General features: G+C 37.9%; 1 protein-coding gene across 6 annotated transcripts in view; it reads right to left on the reverse strand.

The window, feature by feature from the left end:
- The window catches only part of MCC (MCC regulator of Wnt signaling pathway), a 165568-nt gene that overhangs the window by 120659 nt on the left and 21256 nt on the right, over nucleotides 1–23653 (reverse strand). The window contains exon 1 of one of the 6 annotated variants that reach the window (XM_032441474.2): nucleotides 19417–20080. The exons of 4 other annotated variants lie outside the window; for them this stretch is intronic. In XM_032441474.2, the coding sequence (XP_032297365.1) occupies nucleotides 19417–19473 (57 nt within the window). In that variant the 5' untranslated portion in view covers nucleotides 19474–20080. Of the gene's footprint in view, nucleotides 1–1792; nucleotides 2154–19416; nucleotides 20081–23653 lie in introns of those variants that run through there. One more of the 6 variants, XM_085528363.1, reaches the window with a different exon arrangement.

Genomic DNA, 23653 nt, shown 5'->3' on the forward strand with positions numbered 1-23653 from the left:
ACTGGCATCAGAGCAGGCATTCCCAGCAGCAGTGAAACCAAATACTTCTAGATATCCTATCTGGATTTCTTCACTGTTTGGTCAAGAGAGGGCATTTTTTCGAATGAATGGTTTTTTTTAATTAAAAGCAGACAGGCTTCACACCGGGCAGAGTTAAAGCACAGACATTTGTTGGTGAGCAATGTGTATCGAAAACCCAAGTTCCCAAGATGGTTAATTACACTGCATAACTATGGCTTAGAAACATAAGGTACAGTCAGTAAGACAAAAAAAAAACAACAACCCAACACCTCACATAGTTTGTGCAAATTGCAAATACTACTGAAAACCGTGGTGACTGTATCAGAATAGTTTCATGAGAGGATCCCAGCATTCTTCTTTTACTTCATCCACAGTTTTAATCTCCAACAAGGGCTATTGAATGTCTGTTGAAGAATAATTTATTTCCAAGTCACAGCCTTTTGTTATTTGTTAGGAGATGAGTCATCAAGTGAAAGTAGCTCTCTTAAAATTTTCATAGGTCAAAACAGTGAACTTGCTCTAGTCAAGAAAGAATGATCTAACTATGATGTACAGATAATAGCTGGACAAATTTCAATACAAAAATACATTTTTAATCGACCAAGGCATTAATATATCACTTTTTCAAGATAATTAATTATCAAGGAGAGATATCCTAGTTAAATTTCCTAGAATTAAAGATTCTCATCCTAAGAATTTCAGCCAAAGTTACAGAAGTGTATGATTATCAAACAACTTAATTCAAATCAGCGAGAAAAATGGAAGCAATGAGTCTGTGAAACAGCCAGTTCTTCAAAATGAGTGTCTAAGGCAGTGAAAGCTCTGTTGTAGAGGCATCATGAGGCCAGAAACATGGCATTAAAATGAATATTTTCCACATTCACTGTTGTTAACTACATATCAGAACAGAGATAAAGACTCAGCCTAATTACTGCCATATCTCTTGGTTCTTTAATAACAATGCCTTATTTAGTAAATGGCAGACAGAACATTACCTTGGAACACCAGGTAGTCTGGATTTTCAATAACAGCAAAGTTTGCTCTGTGATTCCTAACAGATAAGGTTTCCAAAATACCAGAATCTTTCATATAGGTGCTCAGGTAATGGTTTTTGGATTACTATTACTACAGTAAAATAGCATATTCATATATTAGGTCAAATGATCTGTCTTCAAAAAGGGCCAAAAAAATATTCAGAGTAAGAATTAGTAGAAAGAAAAGAGAAGCTTAATAAATACATAACTAAACAATTATCAATCCTAACTACTTCCATGGTGTCTGCAAGACTTCATATAACTAAGACCATTATTTTGATAATAAATGGACGTTGAGATTACTGGGTTTTAAATCATACACACATATTAAGTAATCGTTTAGAAAAACAACATCTTTGCCTTTGCCTGCACACTGCCAGTGAGCGTGTGGCTTAAAGGAGTATGCAAATATGAAAAAAAAAAAAAAAAAAAAAAAGAAGGAAAAAAACATATTTCATATCACCCTGATAATAAAGGAAAATATATCAGTAAAAGAGCAACAGAAAAAAATAAACAAATAAAAAGGAAAGAGAAAAAATAAATAATAATAATAAAAGAGAGATTTTAAAGAGTCTGGTAATGACCTAAAATCAAATTTTACAGAAGCCAAAAAGCTCAGTAAGGCAGTACACCTAGAAAGTGAGAATGTTACCAGCACACAGCTAGTGAGAAACAAATGGACCTGGGGATTCAAAGCAATGGTGCAAAGAAGAATAAAACAAAATCCAGATACTTACAGAGCAGAAAGTGTCAGTCTCATTTCCCAAGACATGATTCTACAAATAATTCAGCTTAAAAAACAACTCCAAACGGTGCGTGTTTCTTTCCACCAGCTAATCTTTTTCCTACAGCAAACTTTCTCCTAACTTAAACAAAGCAATACTTTTTCTGGTGTAACTAATGTTTTAAAGGGGTTCAAATAAACTATCACAGATATAAGAGCATTTCATGTTCTCAAAACACTGCCCAAATAATAAAAAATATAACAACTCTCTAAAGGTAGATAAATACATAAAAATAAAGAGTTTTTTTCTTTTCTGATTAGATTAAACATGGGAAGGGAGGGATCACCAAATTTCCCCTTGCCCTGGGACAAACAGCGTACATGCACTTAATGCTCTTCCTTTTAAAACAATTACCCATTTGGAATCTCTGCTGTCTCTAATGGCTTTCTGCTCCACCTAGATTGGAATTAATGCCAAGAATTTTACACATTAAAAAACTCCAAATAACCCTGTTGTAATTTGCGAAAGCTGTATGGCACAAACAGTAGTTGAGTGGATCATGACTTAAGACAGCTTAAGGAAATTAAATTCTTGTGTGTTTTAGCAGCCCAGTTCTCATTTAGGCAGAGAACACTTAGAAACTACTAAAACAGAATCACAGAATTGTAGGGGTTGGGAAGGTCTTCTGGAGGTTCCCTACAGTGGGTTACACAGGAAAGTGTCCAGGTGGCTTTTGAATAACTCCAAAGAAGGAGACTCCACAGACCTGTTTCAGTGCTCTGCCATCCTCAAAGTAAAGATATTCCTTCTCAAGTTCAGACACAACTTCCTATGTTCCAGTTTATGTCCATTGCCCCTTCTTCTGTTGCTGGACACTGCTGAAAAAAGCTTGGCCACATCCACTTGACTCCCACCCTGTATATATTTATAAGCATTGATAAGAGCTTCCTCAGCCTTCTCTTCTCTGGGTTGAACAGATTCACATCTCAGCCTTTCCTCATAAGGGGGATGCTCCAAACCATCTTTGTGGCTTTCTGCTGAACTCTCTCTAGATGTTCCCCCTCTTTCTTGAACTGAGGAGCCCAGAACCAGATGCAACAGACTAGACTGAACTTTTTTATACAAAAACAGGATTTAGTTTCATACTGGTAACTTCAGCTTCAGTATAATTTCTCAGTAAGATCATACACAGTCCCACCTCAGTAAACACAGAGCAACTGTAAGATTAATTATACCTTCAAATGTTAGTATGCTTCAGTATTTTATTATCTCAACACAAGTGAGTCTCAATATGTCAAAAAAAACCCAAAACCCTCTTTATTATTACTTCTCTTTGAACCTTATCTTCAGCATCTAGTTCTATCTTTTAGGCTTCTGTGAAAGAGTAACAAAACCTTTTCATAATACCTGCAAGAAGAATCCTCCTGCTCAGATTTTAATTTCCTTACATACTCGGCCACAATAGCAGTGTAAAAGTGAAAGGTGATTACTGAGCTCAAGCACCTCTATGCTCCTTTATATCTATGTACTTTGCGGATGTCTGAAAGCTACTGCTTAGACTGTAATTCCACAATTACTACCACCAGAGCTCAATACAATCAGGCCTCCTAGGAGAACAAAGTCCACCTGGGCAAGTGGCTGTACTTGCACTGAATAATTCAGAAATAATGATAACAGTATTTACCCTAGCTTGTACCTTTATCCTGAATCATGGAATCATAGAATGACTTGGTTTGGAAGGGACCTCAAAGTCCATCCATTTCAGACCAGGGGCAGGGATCTCGCTGTCCAGAGGCCCATCCAACTCGGCCTTGAACACCCTCAGAAGTGGGGCATCCACAGTTTTCTCTGGGCAGCCTGTGCCAGTGTCCCATCACTCATCACTAATATCCTCCTAGTCTCTAATCTACATCTCCCAGAGTTTAAAGCCATTCCCCCTTGTCCTATCACGAGCAGACAACACATGAAGTCTGCCTCCCTCCTGCTTATAAGCTTCCCACAAGTACTGGGAAGGTCACAATGAGGTTTCCCCAGAGCCTTCTCTACTCCAAGCTAAACAAGCCCAGCCCCCTCAGCTTTCTTTTCAATAGGAGAGGTGTTTCAGCCTTTGGATCATCTTCATGGTCTCCTTCTGGACCCACCTGAATGGCTGCATGTAATGCAGGTGGACAGACAATCAGGCACAAAGGTAAAGTATACCATTCAGGCAGTCAATCTCTGATCTGCTACGAAGCCTGATGGTAAAAAAAATAAATAAATCTAAAAACTCCAAAGAATTAGTGCAATTTTTTTTTCTTCCATTTCCTTTCTCTCCCTCTTTCTTCCTCCCTCTCTCCCTCTCCCCATTTTCTTCAGCCCTTTTCTCTCTTTCCACTCTCTCTCCCTTGCTCCTTATGATCTTCTAGGGCCTCTACAGTTAGGCTGCAGTTCTGTAATGTACTGAATTAAAGAACCAAATGAATATGCACTGCAATACTAAAATTTAACTATTGCCTATTAGAGTGCCTAACTGCTATAACAATTTTCTAAGTGCAGTGTTTACCAGCAACCTAGGAAGCATCATGAGCCCTACTGATATCATGGTTTTGATAACTCATTTTGCAGGTTGCATTAGTGAAACAGCTTAAAAAAACACTGCTCTCTACATTGCCTTGTTCTGACCCCAAAACATAAGTTTAAAGGTCAGGCACAAATACACAAGAAATACATTTTCAAGCATAAATACACAGAGCTAGAAAAAGCTTACGAATTCAAATTAAACAGTAAAGGAGAAAAGAAAAATAAGTTTCACAGAGCAAAGATTGTAAATTCCAATCCCAAACTGACAAAAAATCATGTGATCTTAATTAGTCTACTACAAAGCTAGTAAATATATTTTGGGAACCACATGTGTAACAGTGACAGTCATGCAACACCATCAGCAAATTAGTTTTTTCATATGACCCAGTCCTGGACAGAAGGAGTCCGCCTGCTGAAAACAAAAGCAGCTGTTTCAGCAATACTACAGAAACTGCAGATTTCAGATGCTCTTGATGGCACTTCATTTTTTTTTAAGGCATTGTGACAGAAAGAGTAACGAAGGAAGTGAACAAAAATAAGAGTAATATTTTTATGTCTGTCAAATTATAAAGTAAAATTTTAACATATTGCCAGATGTGAAAAAAATATTTATTGAAACCAGGCCTCTCAAAGAACTCTCAGTCCTCTGCATTCTTTTTTTATTTCAGTTATTCAGTGTTCATTTGATTTTAGCACAAGATGAAACAATGCGTCCTGCGTCTTCTAAAACTTTTCGCTAAATAAGGAAGATGGTGATTTATATTGACAAATTACATTATTATATTGCAATGACTTCATAATCACAATTAATGTACTTGGCACATAACCATAAATTGTGTACAGGCTATTAGATTCCCTAATTAAGAGGTTGCAAGTTCTTTATCTTTCTGTGTATAAAATTTTACACATGAAATACAGCAGTGCTAACAGCACAACACTTGGATTAGTACCACTAATGAGAGTGGCAGTGCCAAAATGTCAATGACTTCACTGTGGTCACAAAGGTCTCAGTTTATCTAGGTCAGTTGTTTTTTGTAATGCCTATTAAAGTGCTGAAGAGACATGAGTAGAATACTGGACTAAATGGAATGAAGTTAAATTTAAAACCATTGATTCTCTTGTAGAGAAACTGAATATTTTATATAATAATTTTTACAAAGGCAAAGTTAAGTTTTCTCCATTGTCTGAAATATTTCATTTCCCCCTTTAAGCTTCTGTAAGACGCTGCCTGTGAGCAAAGAAAAGAAGTACTAGTAAAACTGAGGACATGAATCTAGTAGATGTAAGACATCTGCATACTGCTACTGGGAATCCAACTCAGAGTGACCAGAACCACATTCAGATAGATCTCAAGTGCTTCAATGGGAAAAATCTACAGACGATGAAGATATTTCAGGAGATTATTGGAGAGCTCATAGAGAAAAAGTAAAGATATCATCATATAATCTATTATCACTTGTGGTAGACAAACTGTAAGCCACCGTAAAAGCTCAATAAGCAGCTAATTACAAATATTAATGTGACATACTGGAATTTCAGCAAAAACTCAACTAGGCTATCAGCACTTGTGAGTTCTCCAGGAAAATCAATCCTCATGTCAAAATCTGCTAAAGAAGATCAAATTTGCAGAGTACTTCACAGCAAAAAACAAAAACCTTCAAGTAATTACCATTTCCAGTAACTCTGATGTATAAGTTCTCCAGAAATATTACTTTCATCATCAGAAGTTCTATATAAACCCCAAGAACTCCAAGGTATACAACTTGGAGTGGTTTCATAGAATCAAAGAATCTTAAAGGCTGGAAAAGATCTCTAAGATCATCTAGTCCAACCATCCATGCCCATTAAACATGGTCCTCACTACCACATCTACACGTTTCTTGAACCAAACACGTTACCAATTCTGATTTTATATTACATGGCACTAGGAGCTGTCTCCATACAGATCACCTTACTGAAGACACCCTAGCCTGGCTTACACTGGCTTAATTGTCACCATTAATTTTATAAAATCCCATGCTAATTAATCACATGGCAGGTACGTGCCATTGCCCCAACAGAATCAGACTCCTCAAAGTCTCATACAGTCAACACTGCAAGAGGTAGCATTCCCTTACACTTTAATAAGGGCCATTAGCATGAACTCTGAGCAGAACTGCGGAACAAAACATAAATAAAAGGACAGACAATGAAGAGGGAGCTAAGTATGTATAAAAGCAAAAGGCCAAAGGGCAGCAACAATAAATTACCAGCTGCAAGAGGGCCAAAAGAAAGGGCTAATTAAAGCTAAGAGTAGACACACTACTAAAGCTGTAAGAAGGACACAGGAGAACAACCTGCAGATACAGACAGCTGAGAACCAGAATAGCCTACCCAAAAGTAAACCATAAAATTAAATAAACATCTGATGATAGAACCTCTAGGATCTAAATATAACTAATGTTCTGAAGGAAAAAAATTTTAAAAAAAAAAAAAAAAAAAAAAAGAACAAACAAACAACAAAAAAACAACAACAAAAAAACCCTGGATGCCAGTGGTTGTGCTAACATGCTAACAACTCATCTTTATAAAAATAGGAGGCAACATGTTCTAAAAATCCTTTGTGTCAAGGTCATCTTGTTCTTTCAGCCCTTCTCTCAAGATTACTAAACTGCAAGTTCTCCTCAAGCACTGCCATCAAATCTACTTAAAGTTTGCAACAATGTCATTTGTTAAAGGAAAAAACTGACCCTGACCCAGTCCTGCCAACCATTAAAATCCTCTCAATTCCCTTTCTGTAAAATGGTCTTAAAAGTGTAATTTCATAACCTTGCCCCTGTAAGAAACACTCCTCTCTGCAAGACCAAGCCAGGCAGCTGGAATTGAGTTATCAGTTTGACTAATAAGATTTCTGATAAAGCATGTAACATAATGTTATTAACAAATTGAAATGTAGGTTCTCATGCACTATGACAGAATTGCATCAATAATGGCGTACAGCTTATTTCGGCTCCTCAAATGAAATGCACTATGAAGTATAAAGTATCACTGCAATGCTTACCAACATTTCAAATTCAATACAAAGCTTCCTCTACCACCGTTCTATTAACCTGTTCCATTCAAAGGAAAGAACTCTCTGACATAAATAATATCCACTAAATATTGGACATTTGGTCTTTTACCTATTCTAGGATGCCAAATGGCACTGTGAGCCCACTGCTGATAATCTCTGAATGATCATGCATATGAGAGAACAGCCTGAGGACAAATTCCTTTCTTGGAACTAAAAGGGCAAGAAGAAGGGTCTTGGTAACTACAGTCTGGGCAGACTCATCTCAAGACCTGGGAAACAGATAAACCTTGAAACCATTTTAATGCTGACAAAGGATCAGAAAATGATCAGGACTGTCAGCATGGTTTTACCAAGGGGAAATAATTCTTGACAAACTTGAGAAACTTCTGCAATAAAGTGGCTTTGTTGGCAGATCAGTGGTTATTGTCTACTGGACTTAGGCCTTTATAACAGAAAACCTGTTGAAGCATGGGCTAGATAAGCAGATGGAGAGATGGCTGGGCCTACAGGGCGGTAATCACTAGGCACAAAGCCTAGTTGGAGGCCTGTAACTAGCGATATACCTCAGTGGTCACCTACTGGGTTTGATCCTGTTCAGCACCTTCATTAATCTGAATGATAGAGTAGTCTGTATCCTCAGAAAATCTGCAGATGACACAATACTGGGAGTAGTGGAATATAAACAAGAATGTTGTGTTATCATCCACAGGGATCTTGTCAGGCTGGGCCTATAAGAACCTTTTCAAGTTCAACAAGAAGTGCGAAGTCTTATACCTGGGGAGATATAATTCCAGCCACCAGGAACACATTGGGGACCACCCAGCTGGAAAACACCTTGGCAGAAAGGGACCTGGGGCCTTTTGAACAAAGGACCACCAAGATGATGAAAGTTCTGGGCAACCTGCTCTGAGCGGCCTTGCTTAAACAGGGTTATTAGACCAGATGATCTCTAGACATTTTTTCCAACCTCAATCATCCTGTCATTCTGAGATGGAACCTGAACTAGCTACACCTAATTGGAATTAATTATTGGGTTTTTAAATGTTTAAATGACACATGAAAAGAGATTTAACATTATACACACAATATGGATAAAATTGAAGTTAAAGAAATTTTCACAGTAAAGAAAAAAATCTCAATCATGGAAAGCAATTAGTGTATTTGCTTTGGTTTCAGAAGGGGTAGGCACTGAAATTCAACTGTGTTGATTTTCACGAAGAAAGATAATTATGGGTATTCATAGATATTCAGCCCTGCAGCGATGTGAAAAAATCTGTACATTTTTAAAAGCATGAAAAAAAGTTGAGTTTTGCAGGGATGTATCTTAGAGTAAGTACATTTATACAGATTTCTATGCCAAATAATGTTTGGCTCTTACGAGTCAGCACGCTTTTTTCTACTTTCCACCACAGGGAAGATACTTAACAGCAGAGAAGAAAAAGTGATCCAATCCATTTTTCATACTAGACTCTCATAAATCAGAAAAAAAAGTCATTCAATTTGAAAGAAAGAAAAAAGTGTATCAAATTTATTTGTTTACATATGGCAGTTACCTCAATATTGTTGTCACACTGGTATCATTCACAGCATTTAAATGACATATCATGCTACCAACAGAGATAAATTTGCCTTCAAAGATTTAATTTCTTTACTGATCATATTCAAAGCAACAGTATACTTGTTCAGCATGGGCCAGTCCTTCTGTTAGGTATACCTGACAGAATATTTGTTCCTAGTATACCCCACATCCCAAGAGACTCATTTTTTTTCCTACAGTAACCAGACTGCAAGTAGACAATCATGAATTTAAGTAAAAATAACCAAGTAAATCTGTAAATCAAACAACAGCAACATCCATAACCAGCAAAATGTCTGCTTTAATATGTTATGCAAGCAGAGGTGGAAAAGATATAAAGGGTCAGAAAGATGAAATAATCTTATTCAGACTTAGCAGCAAAGGACAGTTCTCAATGCAACATTCACAAATGGTTTCATGGTCACTTGACTGAAAACAGATCGCAAACACACAATCTAAGGCAGTTCAAGCACAGATGACAACTGATATGCCACCTGAAGGATGCTAGTACTTGCACTAGCTATGGTGAAAAAAAAGCTCAGTCTTTTGGACAAGCCTCAGAAAGTTGTGCTAGCACCAAAACTAGAGGTGCAGTTATGACTATAACTTCATCATAGACTGTTATGACAGCTCCTAATCTTGTCCATCCCGACTTTATAGTCTCTGAGAATCATGCTTTCTGATTAGAAGCTGTAAAGGAGAAGAGCTGGACTTGGAAATCGAGAAAAAGATTAAAAGAGGAGTAAACTCTGGCAGGTACACAGGAGGCTGGAAGGAGAAACTACGTCTTGGAGTAAGGAAATGACACTGAAGGATTGGGGTGTGCAGGTCCCTTAAAGTACTCCTTGGGCAGAAAGCTGGATAGTTTGAAAGACATCTTTGCCAGAAGGTAAGAATGGGGACTTGTGAAGGCAGAGAGAAAAGTTGGCTGAAAAAGGTATGGATGAGACCTGCATATTGCCTATGGAACAAATAGTTGGAGGCAGAGTGGTCTGGAAAAAAAAGCCAAAAAATGAGAGACCAGAACTGAATATGTGTGAGCATGGGAAATACACACTAGCTTCTCACCTGTGCAGAAGAGAAGCACCATGAAGTTGTACTATTCAATTTACTACATTAGTGCAGAGGATTTATATTATGTGTTTGCATTAATATTGTACACGAAGCACTTTCAAGTTTCAGATGCTAGGTTTTGAACCATAATGATGATACATCTTTAAAATACTGTTTGTGTTATTATTGATTGCATGCTGTATTTTATAAATTACCATCACTAACCCTCAAAGAATTTCTGAAATGCTTCCATGGATAATGATTTTACCAGCATTCCACTAGAATATGTTACAACATGTTTGCATTGGGCTTATGGCCATCTACTGAAGTGAAGCGGTGTTTTTAAAATAGGCCACTTAAACACTAAAAAAGTAAGGATGTTTCAGTGTTCAATACAGTCCCAGAATCACAAAATTATATGGGTTGGAAGGAACCTCTTAGAGATCACCAAGTCCAAACTCCCTGCCAAAGCAAGCTCCCTACAGCAAGCTGCACAGGCAGGCATGCAGACAGGTCTTCAATATCTCCAGAGAAGATGCCCTTGTGGGCAGCCTGTTCCATAGGAAGGAACCCCCATGGGGGAAGTGCAGGTAGCTAGGAGTACTGCTTGGGCAGCAAGACATCTTTGCAAGAAGGTTGGAATGGGGACCTGTTTTGATGGAGAGAGAAGTCACCTGAAAAGAATAGGGATGAAAATGTTGGAATTTTTCTATTAACTATAAACATTTAACACACAAAGAAAAACTCAGCATTTTAACAGGGGTAGTCTATTCTGACTTTATTTTGTTCAGTGTTCTATACTTGTATAACAACAACAACAACAACAAAAAAAGAGTTTATTGTTACAGTATTGGCCATTAATAATTCAATGCTCTTGACAAGAGGTTTGCATTTATCTCTGAGTAAATGAGCAACAAAAGCATAAACAAGCAATAATACAATCAATGTTTTAAAAGTTCTTAAGATATTAAATAATGCCAGCAATTTTTCAGTGCTCATATACTAACCATATTTTCATTTGTATTTAGAAATACTAATTCTAACACAGATATTTGGATGGTGTAGAAACATCTGAACCAAGATGTCATGGTTTGTAATTTTTGCTATTGGTATTCCACATCATAACTTCATATGGAGCACAGAGAAGAAGAACTACATGTCCCAGAGGACCTCATGGTCAGAGAGGGAAATACATCACGGAAGTGACGCTGGCTCTCTGTCTCACTGCCTGGCAGTGGGTGTGGGTGTATTAACAAGCCGTGGCACCTTCAATTTCAAAGTAGGCTTCTCAGTCTTCAGAAAAGCTCTCTTTCTTATTTTACTTGATTTTTTAGCCTCAGTTTCAATTAGATTGTATTATATTGCGCCATCTTGCATTCCAATATCATAGTTAGTAATTTAAGTTCTCCTCCATAGATCGTTGCTGCTGCTCTGTTCGTTTCCTTGAGCTCAGCTCCCATCTCCCTACCCCTTTCCTTTTTCCCTTCCCATTTTTGGGGTCAGGGGGCCCACAGGCCTATTGCCTCCACCCCTGTCACAGATATAGATTGACCTAGATATCTCTGAATTTTAAATGCCACAAGTATTTCTGCTATTAGGTTCATCTCCTAAATCTAAGTGCTTACAAAAACAAAGTATTGTTTTCAAATACTTTGCATAGTATCAGCTTTCTCTTCGATGTGCATGCTGAAGCATCAATAAGAAGCATGCAGCACTTCAAAGAAGATTTTAGAACATGAAATGTAGAATTAAACTGTGGATGACTTAATGCTTTACCTGTTACCCTGGTCACTTCCAGCCCATGGATGTCATCCCTAAAGCAGACTCAGAATTTTGTCAATTCTTTATTATATCTCACTTTAAATTACAAGTATCCTGAGTTAAGTAACTCACTCAAGTCATTATTTGTCTTAAAAATGTACTCCACTCTACCAAATTACGTCAATTAACATTTTAATTTCAGTTAAAAATTTACATGCATGATTACAACAACTAGGTTAGAATACACAAGACAATTTCTAGAGTCTTAATGAATTCCTCTGTTCATTAGACATAGTAAAAATCTAAATCTTTTGAAAACATAAATTATTCACACAGAAGATTCATTTATATGGCAAATCTTGATGTGGGACTAATACAGACTTCCACCAGCGTCAAAGCACTCTCTTTAGCAGCATGAGATCCTACTCCCCGCATCCAGTCTCTGTAGTTCCATCAATACGAATTCTCAAATTCAGCTATCATCACATTTCCCTGCAAAGCACACTGACTGATATATTTTTATTACATGTAACCAAAGAGCTCCAGCAGGCTTTTCCACATATTCTAGGACGCAGAAGCAAAATCTGCTACTTTAAATACTATACAAAGTCAGAAAGACTGTAAAACTTTAAGATACAGGAAAAAAAAGAGCGGCAACACATTTTCTTTTCAGTCCACTATCAAACTACTTGGGGCTCAAGATCAAAATATTTCATTGTACTCTACCATAGCTGTCCATTTTCTTTGGAATGCCTCTCCCTGTGCCCCCTCTTCACACATATATGCAGCAGAGACACTTTTACCTTTGGAACCAACAACTCTGCAATCTATGGATTATTTCCAAGTGGTTACATTTATGCGTTCCTTTATAGAACAACGATCCATGGATTGCAGAGTAAAACAGCCCCCAAAAAACTTCTGAAAAGGTACGAACATAGAGCACACATGCCCAAGTCCTTCATCCAAGACTGATCACAGACAGAAATGTGTTTTTCTTTTACAACACAAACTGGAAGGAGAGAAGGGGAATGGTGACTTGACTTCTACCTCCAAAAATCTCCCAGGAATGAACCCTACTTTTTGATGTAAGAAGAAAAACACAAAGAGTCTGAAAACATTCAGAACACTCAACACATTATTAATGTTATATTCACAGCTTGCATTTATCTTTATTAATTTCTTAGCCCATAAGGCATTTTTCAAATATGTTTTTCTAGGATCAAGACATATTAAAATATCAGATAGACTAGTTACATAATCTCTGTTTGGTTTTGGTTTTTTTCATTAGGATGCTGCAGAAGAGCATTATTTGTGCTGACAGTATCTGGGCATTTTGAGTAATCTTTTTATAGTCCTTCAATTCAACAGGATCCAAGCCTGGAAAATACTTAGTTTGTATGATAAGCAGCTCACACAAATCCTGAAAATAAACATTCTTTGAAGTCCATATGTTTTTTCACTGGAAATGTGATGCATCTGTCACACAAATTATATATGTTGGTCATGCCAGAAATCAGAGTCCACTTGGTTAGACTACAGAACCAAGTTTATGTTCTAACTGATAACATATCGGCAGATTTCTCTATTAATGAACTGTGGATGTCCAAATGATTCTGGAAAAGATATCTCTCCCCTTTTACACGATGCTTTTACTTATGTAATTTATCACAAGCTTCATATAAGACACAGAAATCAATCAGATTTTTTCAAAGAGAGATGAATAATCCATAGTAGATTAGTGAAACTGAACAGAAGTGTATCCAATCCAAGAGTTTCATTCAGACTTGATTGTCACTATCCAGGAGCATGATCGGTGAAGTTTCCCATTAAATAATTTTCTTTAAATTAAACAGCTGCAGCAGCATTACTGAGATACTTTGATCTAGGTTGCTGTGTTCCCTCTTCTAAGACATGACGTGCAGTGCAAACTGTTGGTCAGCTGTTCACAAACATCATTCACATGTTCATTTTAACTCCTGCTACAAACCAAAACACAGTGGAGCTTTGTCAAGGCTCAAGTACCTTAAATATGCCATATTTAGCGCTTGATAATCATATTCTATCAGTTGCAAGATCATTATATTTTAAGGGATTTACATGAGCAATTTATCACCATTCCCAAAGCATGCATCATCAATATGCTTGGGGAAACCACACGCCCTCTCTGGTGGGCAGATGTTTTATGTTCTCTTTTTCATGACGAGTTCCATATGCCTTTCACATGGAGGGCCAGGGCCATGTCTGGCAGCAGTGAGAAGCTTCCAGTGGGAGATGGTACTCATGTGTTCAAAAGAAGTAGCAAGAGTGTACACTGGCACGCTTGTTGCACAGCTAAAGACCACTCAGGAAGCAGATGAAGTATCAGGGTAACATTTGCTCACTGTCTGTCTTAGTAAGACTGTCAAACCCAGGAAGACAAAACAACCATTTGAGATCTAATCCCAGTCTTAAACACAAACAAAACCCATTCTCTACTCCATCAGTGCTATTTCCTCACATGCATGTATGTTATGAGCACAAGCTGATGCCTGTCTGAAAAAGCACGGAAACACGTGGGAAAGTCTCTCAGCGTGGGGACTGTTGCTGCTGAATGTTTCCCTTGCCAGGAGGTCTCAGCCTAAAGCTGTGCACCTCACCTCACCTGACCTCAGACTCACCCACAGGCTCACGAACACAACTTCAAGCCATGCAATCCCTTCTCTTTCTGCAGTTCTCCTTCTACATGATTGTCTCCTTAAAGTGTCATTTCTAAGTATAGCAGCAGTGGAATGTAAACCATAAAAAAAAAGAAAAAAGAAAGAAACATTCTGTCAGTCAAATTACAAAAGGCTCAGAATTTAAGCCTTTCAAATTTGGCTATATGCTTCTACAAATCTTGTATAACTCAAAACACTTTGATGAAATCCATTTTATGATCTCATTATTCTGCTCCCCACACAAATGCAAACTTTGAATCCTGTCTTTTCTTCCCCTTTTAAAACTTTTAAATATCCCATTGTTAAGTAGACAAATAAACTACTCCTCTTCCCAAAAGAAATAGAGAGTGTTGCTCTAGGCAACGTACAGGGTTAATGAACATATGGATCAACATAAGGTTGCAAGCCACGATGGTCACTCCCTAAATAATTGACTTCCAAGTACAAAGAAAGAATCATGAAGTATACAACTAAAAAAGCACAATAACTTCCAATTTCGACATTTCCTTCTTTAAAAATATGCACCACCCACTTAGATAATGAATGACTAAAGAATGCAATAACATTAAATGTAACATTTGTGTCTAAAGTGCTGAATGTATTGCAGTACTACAACACCAGATCTTAGCCCACATCAAAATCTCTCTGTCATAGTCTTGCCGTCAGCAAGTTCACAAGGTTCACTTCAATGAAAACTGGATCTGAGAATATAATTTGACTCTTAATCCAAGGATACAATTTAGCCCTTAAGTAAGCAACTGAGAAAGACACTACAAAGCTTACTAATTGTATTCCCTTAATGTTCCTATGCTACTCTTTTGAACTGTCCATGATTAGACATGTGCACGACTGTCGACAGCATTCAGCATATTAGCTGTACCAGGTAAGACAACAGAATTCCCTGTTTCAGCACTGGATGGCTTGTGGAGGGGCTTAAGAAGAAGACTAGCATGCAGTGATACCTCTCCATAAATACTGGCTTCAGCTTATAACAAACTGAACTTCAAGGAGTTCCTGAGTAAAAGGTGGTGTCTGAATTTGAAAGAAGAAAATAGAGATTAGACCAACCGGCTCCTCTTATACAAACATGTCTTTCTGAAAAACTACTGGAGGAAAGAATACGTAGAAAGCAAATAAATTCTGATAAATTAAAAAACAAACGAACAAAAAAACCCAAAAAAACCCCAAAAAACAAAAAAAAACCCACAAAAACATGAAGCCTCTATGCATTTAAATGCTTACCTGGATGTGTTTTCGTGACACTCTTAAAGTTGGTTTTAATTGTACAGTACAGTACAACTAAAACTAAAACTAACAACAAAGGAATCCAAAATTCACTCACTTAATTTGGGTGTTACGTATTGCATAAAAATCACACCCATACTCCATCCAGCCTTAAAAAGCAAACTGCAAATAACAGTAAGGTGTAATGTAATTCTGCTATGTTCTTTGAGCAGAAGAGAGAGAAGTCTGAATGGAAAGTAAAACAGAAGAAATATGGTACCAATGTGCAGACCAATAAACAACAACTTGGACTGCAAAAGTAGTAAACCACAAAGCACCTCACTGACCTGCGACATAAACCTGTGAGTTTTTCTCTTTTATTTATTCCCGCATGACCTTTGGAATGGGACAGGGTTAAGCAATGAAGACTATCAAGATCTGTTTACCTGAACTAAACCTTACAAATAGTAAAAATTAACCACACACAAATTTCTACAATTGCAGCTGTGTCTTGGAAAAAAATATGCCAATTAGTTTTTGCCCATTTCCCAAAGAACAATCTAAATCGCAAGCAGAGAAAGTTTCAATACAAATGCAATGAGTTGCAGCAATTTCACTTTCTGTCTCATCTAATGCATCCATTCAACAACACATTTACTATACCTCCAGGGCTTTGTAGTTTTCCTATTTATTTTAATAATAGCAGTTTCATGCCTAGAGCTTCACATACTGAGATGAAGAGATCAAGGCACCTACAACAAAATCTGCATCACAGCCTCTCCTGGTCAGTCATTCTTTTGCCATGCAGACACAGGTAACAGCACTCTTCAATGTGGAAATATTTACTGACAGGAGAGATAAAACTATGGGTTAAAACATGCTAACATTGCACTTATTTCATCATTTCCTAACAGAACCAGTAACAACTTTTCCCACTGAACACAGTGCCCTGTCTTCCACTGATCAAAAATAAACATCGGCACACAAAAAATATAATCAAAAATGAAAGAAAAGGGGAAAAGCATGACAAAATGGTGAGAAACATGGATCTATAAAGTATATGTACAGCCCTTAGTCAAGTCCTCCCATCTTTAATAAGAGCAACCAAAGCAGTGCAAGTCAACAACAGAAAAAAGTCTAACACAGATTTGCAAGTTACAGAGAGAAGAAACTTAGCTGAGAAATTAAGAGATAAGTAACTAACTGCTTCTCAGAGGACTTGTGCAACTTATCCCATGAGTAATACACTGTGTCTGTAAATTCTCCATGTTTCATAAAAAACAATGATCTATCAAAGACCAACACTGAGATCGGCTGACCAGGCCCTCTGAGTAAAATAGACCAAAGTATGCTTACACAAGCAGCTCAAATCACAAAGATAAAAAGCAACAGAAAATAAATTATGATTCACAGATGGGGAAAGCCAGGAATTTTCCCCCTGTACTCAGCTCTGGTGAGGCCACATCTGAAGTATTGTGTTCAGTTTTGGGCTCCTCACTACAAGAAAGACATTGAGGCCCTGGAGCATGTCCTGAGAAGGGCAACAGAACTGGTGAGGGGTCTGGAGCACAAGTCTTATGAGGAGCAGCTCAGGGAGCTGGGATTTTTCAGTCTGGAGAAGAGGAGGCTCAGGGGAGACCTCACTGCACTCTACAACTTCCTGAAGGAGGTTGTGATAAGGAGGGGTTTGGCTTCTTCTCCCAGGCAACAAACAAGACCCGAAGAAATGGCCACAAGTTGTATCAGATGAGGTTTAAACTGGACATAAGAAGGAACTTTTTCCCTCAGAGAGTGGTCAGGCACTGGAATGGCTGCCCAGGGAGGTGGTGGAGTTGCCATCCCTGGCAGTGTTCAAGAGGTATCTGGATGAGGAGCTATGAGAGATGGTTAAGTGGCTTGTTGTAGCAACAGTAATGGGAGGATGGTTGGACTAGATGATCCTGTAGGTCCTTTCCAACCATGTGATTCTATGATTCTGTGAATTTAAGATCTCCACTGGAATGTCTGCAGTCAGAATGGGGACTACTTCTTACTCATCTCTGGCACTAGACTATAAATATAAATCAATTATTAAAGTAAGCTTGTTGGAACAAAATAACAAAACAAACAAGGAAAATGTTCTATGATACATGAACACTGACTTCTTTTTGAAACTCCTCATGTTGAGCAGCAGAGGAAAAATATACTTCTTACAACAACAGTCCTATTTTGTGAATGAGTAAAATAAATCTGAATAGAAACGGTAGAAATGTTATCAGTAAATACTGCCTGATCCAAATAACTTGGCAAGTATGCAGGACTTTGCATTTCGTGTGACTCTGTAGCTTTGAAAATCAAATGCAGAAGGGACACAACAGGACAACAGCACAAGCGTAGCCAAGAACCACATGGCAGACTTCTGCAAAAAATAACTCATAATAAAATATCTCATACAAAAAATAACTTCTACAAAAAATAACTTAAGCTTTTATACTGAGTTTTTGAACCCAATTTATGCTGTGTTGCCAATATATGTTCTCCAAACAATGATTTGAAAAAAGATAATGTAAAGTGAATTAAATTGATTCCTTTGTAGTTAGAGGAGGAATGTACATAAAATTTGTTTTACTTGTAATCCCCAGTCACAAACCTGCCATTCATCCTGCATGACAAGGCACTGCACTCACTAAGGTCTCAAATATTTACCCTGCTGTCCTGTTCACTAAACCACTGATTTAATGTACATTATACATCTTAGTGTTTCCCATCTCTGGACAATTAATCCCACAAACTGTGAACTATCTCATTCTGTCAGGTATGTCCTATTATTTCTAATAAAACAAAACATAAAATTATATATATATATATATATACACATATATATGCATTACAATGTAAGGTGCATTAAAAAATAAATGGGCAATGAAGAGAGAAGCCCTTCAGTTAACTGGGACCAGAGATTCAATTTTCTACAAGATGACCCCAATAAAATACTTAAGATTTTATGGCATTATTCAAATTGGCAGTTCTCAAGACAAATAAGCTCACAAAGATGATACATCTAAGATTTTTCATTAACTACCAAGATACACTTCTTCTAACATATTCATTAAATATCTACATAACATTTGATATGACTTTAATTTCTGATTTATTAAAAACATTCACAAATATGTTATGCAGAAAATAGACATACCCATACCTGTAAGAAATAACAGCTGACTACAGTTTGCAAGGCAAAAGTAAAAAGTTTCCCATGGTTTGCTTTCTTTTAAGCAAGGAAGGTAACATTCATCTAACATAAAGAAACAACATTACCTTGTATAAATACAGTCAAACACAACTTTGCCAGTGCTGTTGTCATACCAATAAATATTTGTCATCTTCCTTTAGCCCATCTCCCTTCTAAATTAGTTACTGTCTTAATCTCAATTGAGATCTCCATATTTCACCCACTGTAAAGATGAACCTTGGGTATAAACACAGCTCTTGGGAGGTAAGGCAATCTCTGCTGCATGGTAACAGGAAAAAGCATCTTGACATGATTGCATCGTTTGCTTTTCACCACTTATTCAGTCTAAAGCAGCAAGAAAGTTCAGGTCATTTCCTCACTGGCACAGCAAGTTACAGCAAGTTACATATTCTATTAATTTTTAATTGCATTGCTTGCGGAGTGAAAGCCCAAAAGGGGAGTGTTTATTTTTAAAGCACAAAGAAGGGCACTGAAACTGCTTACCTCACTCAGCTCTGCAGGAGAGTCATTTCCATATTTCAAAGCAACTCCAGAATTCATGATGAGACTTCTCAGGGCTTGATGATTTCTGCAGGTTTTAATGCTTCGAAGATTTGTTTAACCCATTCAATACTTTCTTCTCCAATATTCTTCTGTCTTGAATGTTCTGCTCTAGACAGCCATTTTTATTCCACGTTAACTGTTAACATTAACAATCTAAGACCTTATAAAAGACCCAAACTAGTTTTCTCTTCACACATGATCCACAGCTGCTAAGTGATTTACTAATACCACGGAGGGCTCAGAAAATCCCAGGAAGAAGCTGCTTGCTTAGATCCCAGGGCTGTCTCAGTCCATCCACAAGTCGTGCTTCACCTCTGCTGTATGTTTTATGCTGCTCTTTTCCGCAACTCCATTTAAGGGCATCTCATAGCGTTGCTTAATGTACTTGGAACAATTTAGTAAGCTTTGCTCAAGTTCAGAGAGAAAATAAAAGGAGAGCTGCTGTGGTCTTCAGTGTTCGGGAGGGAGAAGGGAAAAGAAAAGAAAGCTGCTGTCTCTGAGACAAGCCAATGCTGCACTTCACGCTGAAGTTTCCCTTCCCAGCGAGCCTGGAGTTTAAGTGGTTTATGATCAAACACAGCTGTCTTGCTGCTGGCTAAAGGGTGCATGGAAGGGGCGGTACTAAAGGGAGAGTGGGAGGGAGAGAGCTATAGAGAGTTCATTTTGGAATTACAGCCATCTTTCCAGCTTTCTATATACTAATTACTGTACCAAAACTATAAAGCTAAGCAAGTAACAGGAAATGCCACCTGGACAACAATAAAGTTGAATTCCTACTTCCTTGTTCCCACTTGCAATTCAGTAAAGAAAGCTGGGTAGTTCTCGGGGTGGGAGTTGTAAAGATTTCAAAAGGTCACAATAAAGCCAAAAGCACAATTAGAAAGCTGCAGGTTTTATATAACACACTAGCATTTTACAGAGCCTTTGGGGAGATGCTACATAAAGAAGGGAGGAAAGAAGAACCATTTAATTTCAGTATCCAGTAAAAAAAATCTAGAAAAATCCTTAACAAGATAAATTTGAGGTCATGCTGTACCCACTGCAAGAACAACAAAACAATTATTTTCCCACTCCCTCTCTCCCCCAGAATCTAGTGGCAGCCCTACACACTTTGCAGTGCTGGATTATGCTACACTTATAAGCAGGGAATGCCAAACTTCGCAGCTGAAACTTTACTGATCATCATACTACACTTCATTACAAGGATGTCAAATCCTGAAAACTGTTCAAAAAATTCATGAGAAACAGGAATAAATGCAATTGTAAACCATGGCACAATCCTCACACCCTTGCAATAATATGCACTTCAAAAGTTAAACTTTTAATATCATCCAAAGATTTTAATTTTAATTTTAATTTCTTCTCCATTAATCTTAGATGAGTATCAATATGAAGGCATAACAATAATTCATCCAAATGACCATATAGAAAGTGCATTAAGAAGGCAAACACATACATAATGATCCACGATACTAGACATAACAATCCCTTTCTGGGCTTCTCTCCTTCCCCAGTGCCCAGTGTCAGGAACTGGCTCAAGGGAGTAAGGACAATGCCACAACCTCTCTACAAATGTTTTACTTTTATTCTCCAGGCCTATTTTCACGCTACTTGTTTCTTTTTTCTGTATTCTCTCGTTTGCTCTTGGTAATCTGTACTTTTGACTTTGCTTTGTTTTTTCATGCTGACCAAGCATTGCCTCCAGCTTTTATTATTTGATTCATTGAGAGTATCTTTACTGCCTTACATTCACGTTCCATTCCAACTCCACATTTAGTGCTTCTCGGTATTCCTTATTCATTCGCTTTGTCCCCGACATGTTTCAATTTTCCTTTCCTCAAGTAATGGCAAGGGGCTGCACTGCTCTCTGCTGGCAGATCGTTGCCATCTCAGCCATCAGAGGCGTACAGACCAGCGCTACAACAGGCAGACAGCACCAAGGAGGCCAAGAACAGGCAGAGTCCTCCAAACTGCAGCATGGAACTGTACAACCGGTGCAGTTTTGTGTACAGATTTCCCGTGCATTGAAAATGTGGTTCTTTATAGTGGTTCTGTATATTCTCTTACCTCAATAACTCAGTGGTTTGCTACCAGAGTAAGAAGCATGTCTAGAACTACATCCTCATGCTGATAAATATTGGAAAGGCACTGCTAGCAGGATCCTCAGGGTGACTGTGGAGAGGGATTGTGATGCTTTGTTCCTGTTGGTCACCAAGGGTAAACCACCCACAGGAAAGGTGAGGGTGTGTGTTGAGTTGCCACCTCTTAAAGGTGTGAACCTGTCTACAGCAGCCCTGAGTATCTTCAAGGCCTCCAGCCCCCAAAAGCACGTCAATGCAGAAAAGACATTGAGGTGCTGGATCAGGTCCAAAGAAAGGCAACAAGACTGGTGCAGGGCTTGGGGATATGCCCTACAAGGAGTAACTACAGGAACTGGGGATGTTTATGTTTAGTCTGGTCTCTTCAAATACCTGAAGGGTGGTTGTAGCAAAAGTGGGGCTGGACCCTTCTTACTTGTGACAGGCAACAGGATGAGGGTAAATGGCCTGAAGTTGCACCAGGGGAGGTTTAGGTTGGATGCGAGGAAAAACTTCTTTATAGAAAAGGTTGTTAAGCACTGGAATAGGCTCCCGTGGGAGGTGGTTGAGTCACCATCCCTGAATGAATTTAAAATGACCTGTATATGATGTTCAGGGACACCATTTAGTAGTGGGTTCTTAGAGTTAGGATAGTATGGTTTGATTGTGGTTAGACTTGATGATCTTTAAGGTCTTTTCGAACTAATTCTATGATTCAATGATTCTAAATACAGAAAGGAGCTGGAGAAGGTGGAGTTGGACTTGATGATCATTATGGATCATCTTATCCAACTTGGGATATTCTACGACTCTAAGATTCAGTTTAAAATTAAAAATCAGTTTTGGTTCATGGGCAAACTAATGAAGTAGTTAAACCAAATGGATGATAAATTATTTTAACTTCAATTCCAAAAAACACCCACTGCAATTGTTACAAGGGGCACTGAGTGGTACAGGATTATACACTGCATAGCTGGAAAGCATAAATCATTCTTTAACTAATGGGTACTGGCAGTGCTATTTCAATGTGTTCTGAAGTCCTTAAAAACTTCTCATGTTTTTCTTTACTACACTGTTAGCTAAGACTAAATACATCACCCCTCCAAGATAATTACATCACAGTTTTGAAATACTCATCCAGAACATTTCTAGGCATCAGAAGATTTAGAACTTGTTCCCCTGTGAAAACTCAAAGTATCTAGCATTTCTATGAGTCCGTTTACTGATTCACTGAAAGCATCACACCACAAGATTACATTCCCAGATAGATTTCACCACTGTTCAGTTTCACCGTTTCCAGATGCAAGAGATCTAATGCAGCAGCAAGTACTATAAAAACTTCACTGAAGCCAGTGCACACTCTCCCTTTGGCCTCAAGAATCCAAATTTTATACTGTCAGAAAAAGAATAGAGAGCCCTGTGATTCAGAGGCACCTAGCGAGCTCAATCCCTACCTATTCCTAACAGTTCTCTCCCTTAACTTAGTTCCTCAACTAGGATAACAATGTTTCCTTTCCCTCAATCTAGTGTTTGCCTTTGTTTTTATCATCTACTCTCATTGGTATGTGCATATATAAGTGCACAGGTGGATGCAGGGGTACAGGAAACTCTTAATACACAGCTGAACATTTCTCGGCCATAGGAAGATTCTCTGGATTCCTCAGTCTGTGCTCCCAGTATAGAAATAAGAAGGGGTAACAAAAAAGCAGAATGAATTCAGCTGTAACTGCGGCTGACAATAAGGGGCATCCTCCAAAAGAGTTCTGTCAAGAAAGAGATACTGATCTCCCACTCAGTCTCAGGGCATTCTGATCAATTACTGCTTTCTGTACCTCTAAAGCACTCACAATGCATACTGCTTGTAGGTAAGTGCATTTGCACTGATAGATTTTTTCCAAGATAATTTCAGAATTATCCAGTAAAAACCATTAGTGTACCCAGTTTGCTCACTGTGGAAACAACAATTCTACGGTCACTCTACTCTGTTACTCTTTTAAACCTGCATTAACAATCATTCAAATGTACTGAAGATTTACTGAGGAGTCTATGCTTTGATCTGAAAAATCATTGAATCAGACTGACAGTATCCATAATAGTAT

The sequence above is a fragment of the Coturnix japonica genome, chromosome Z, assembly GCF_054131305.1.
Source record: "Coturnix japonica strain WE chromosome Z, WE-NBRP24, whole genome shotgun sequence".
In the NCBI taxonomy this organism is placed as follows: domain Eukaryota; kingdom Metazoa; phylum Chordata; class Aves; order Galliformes; family Phasianidae; genus Coturnix; species Coturnix japonica.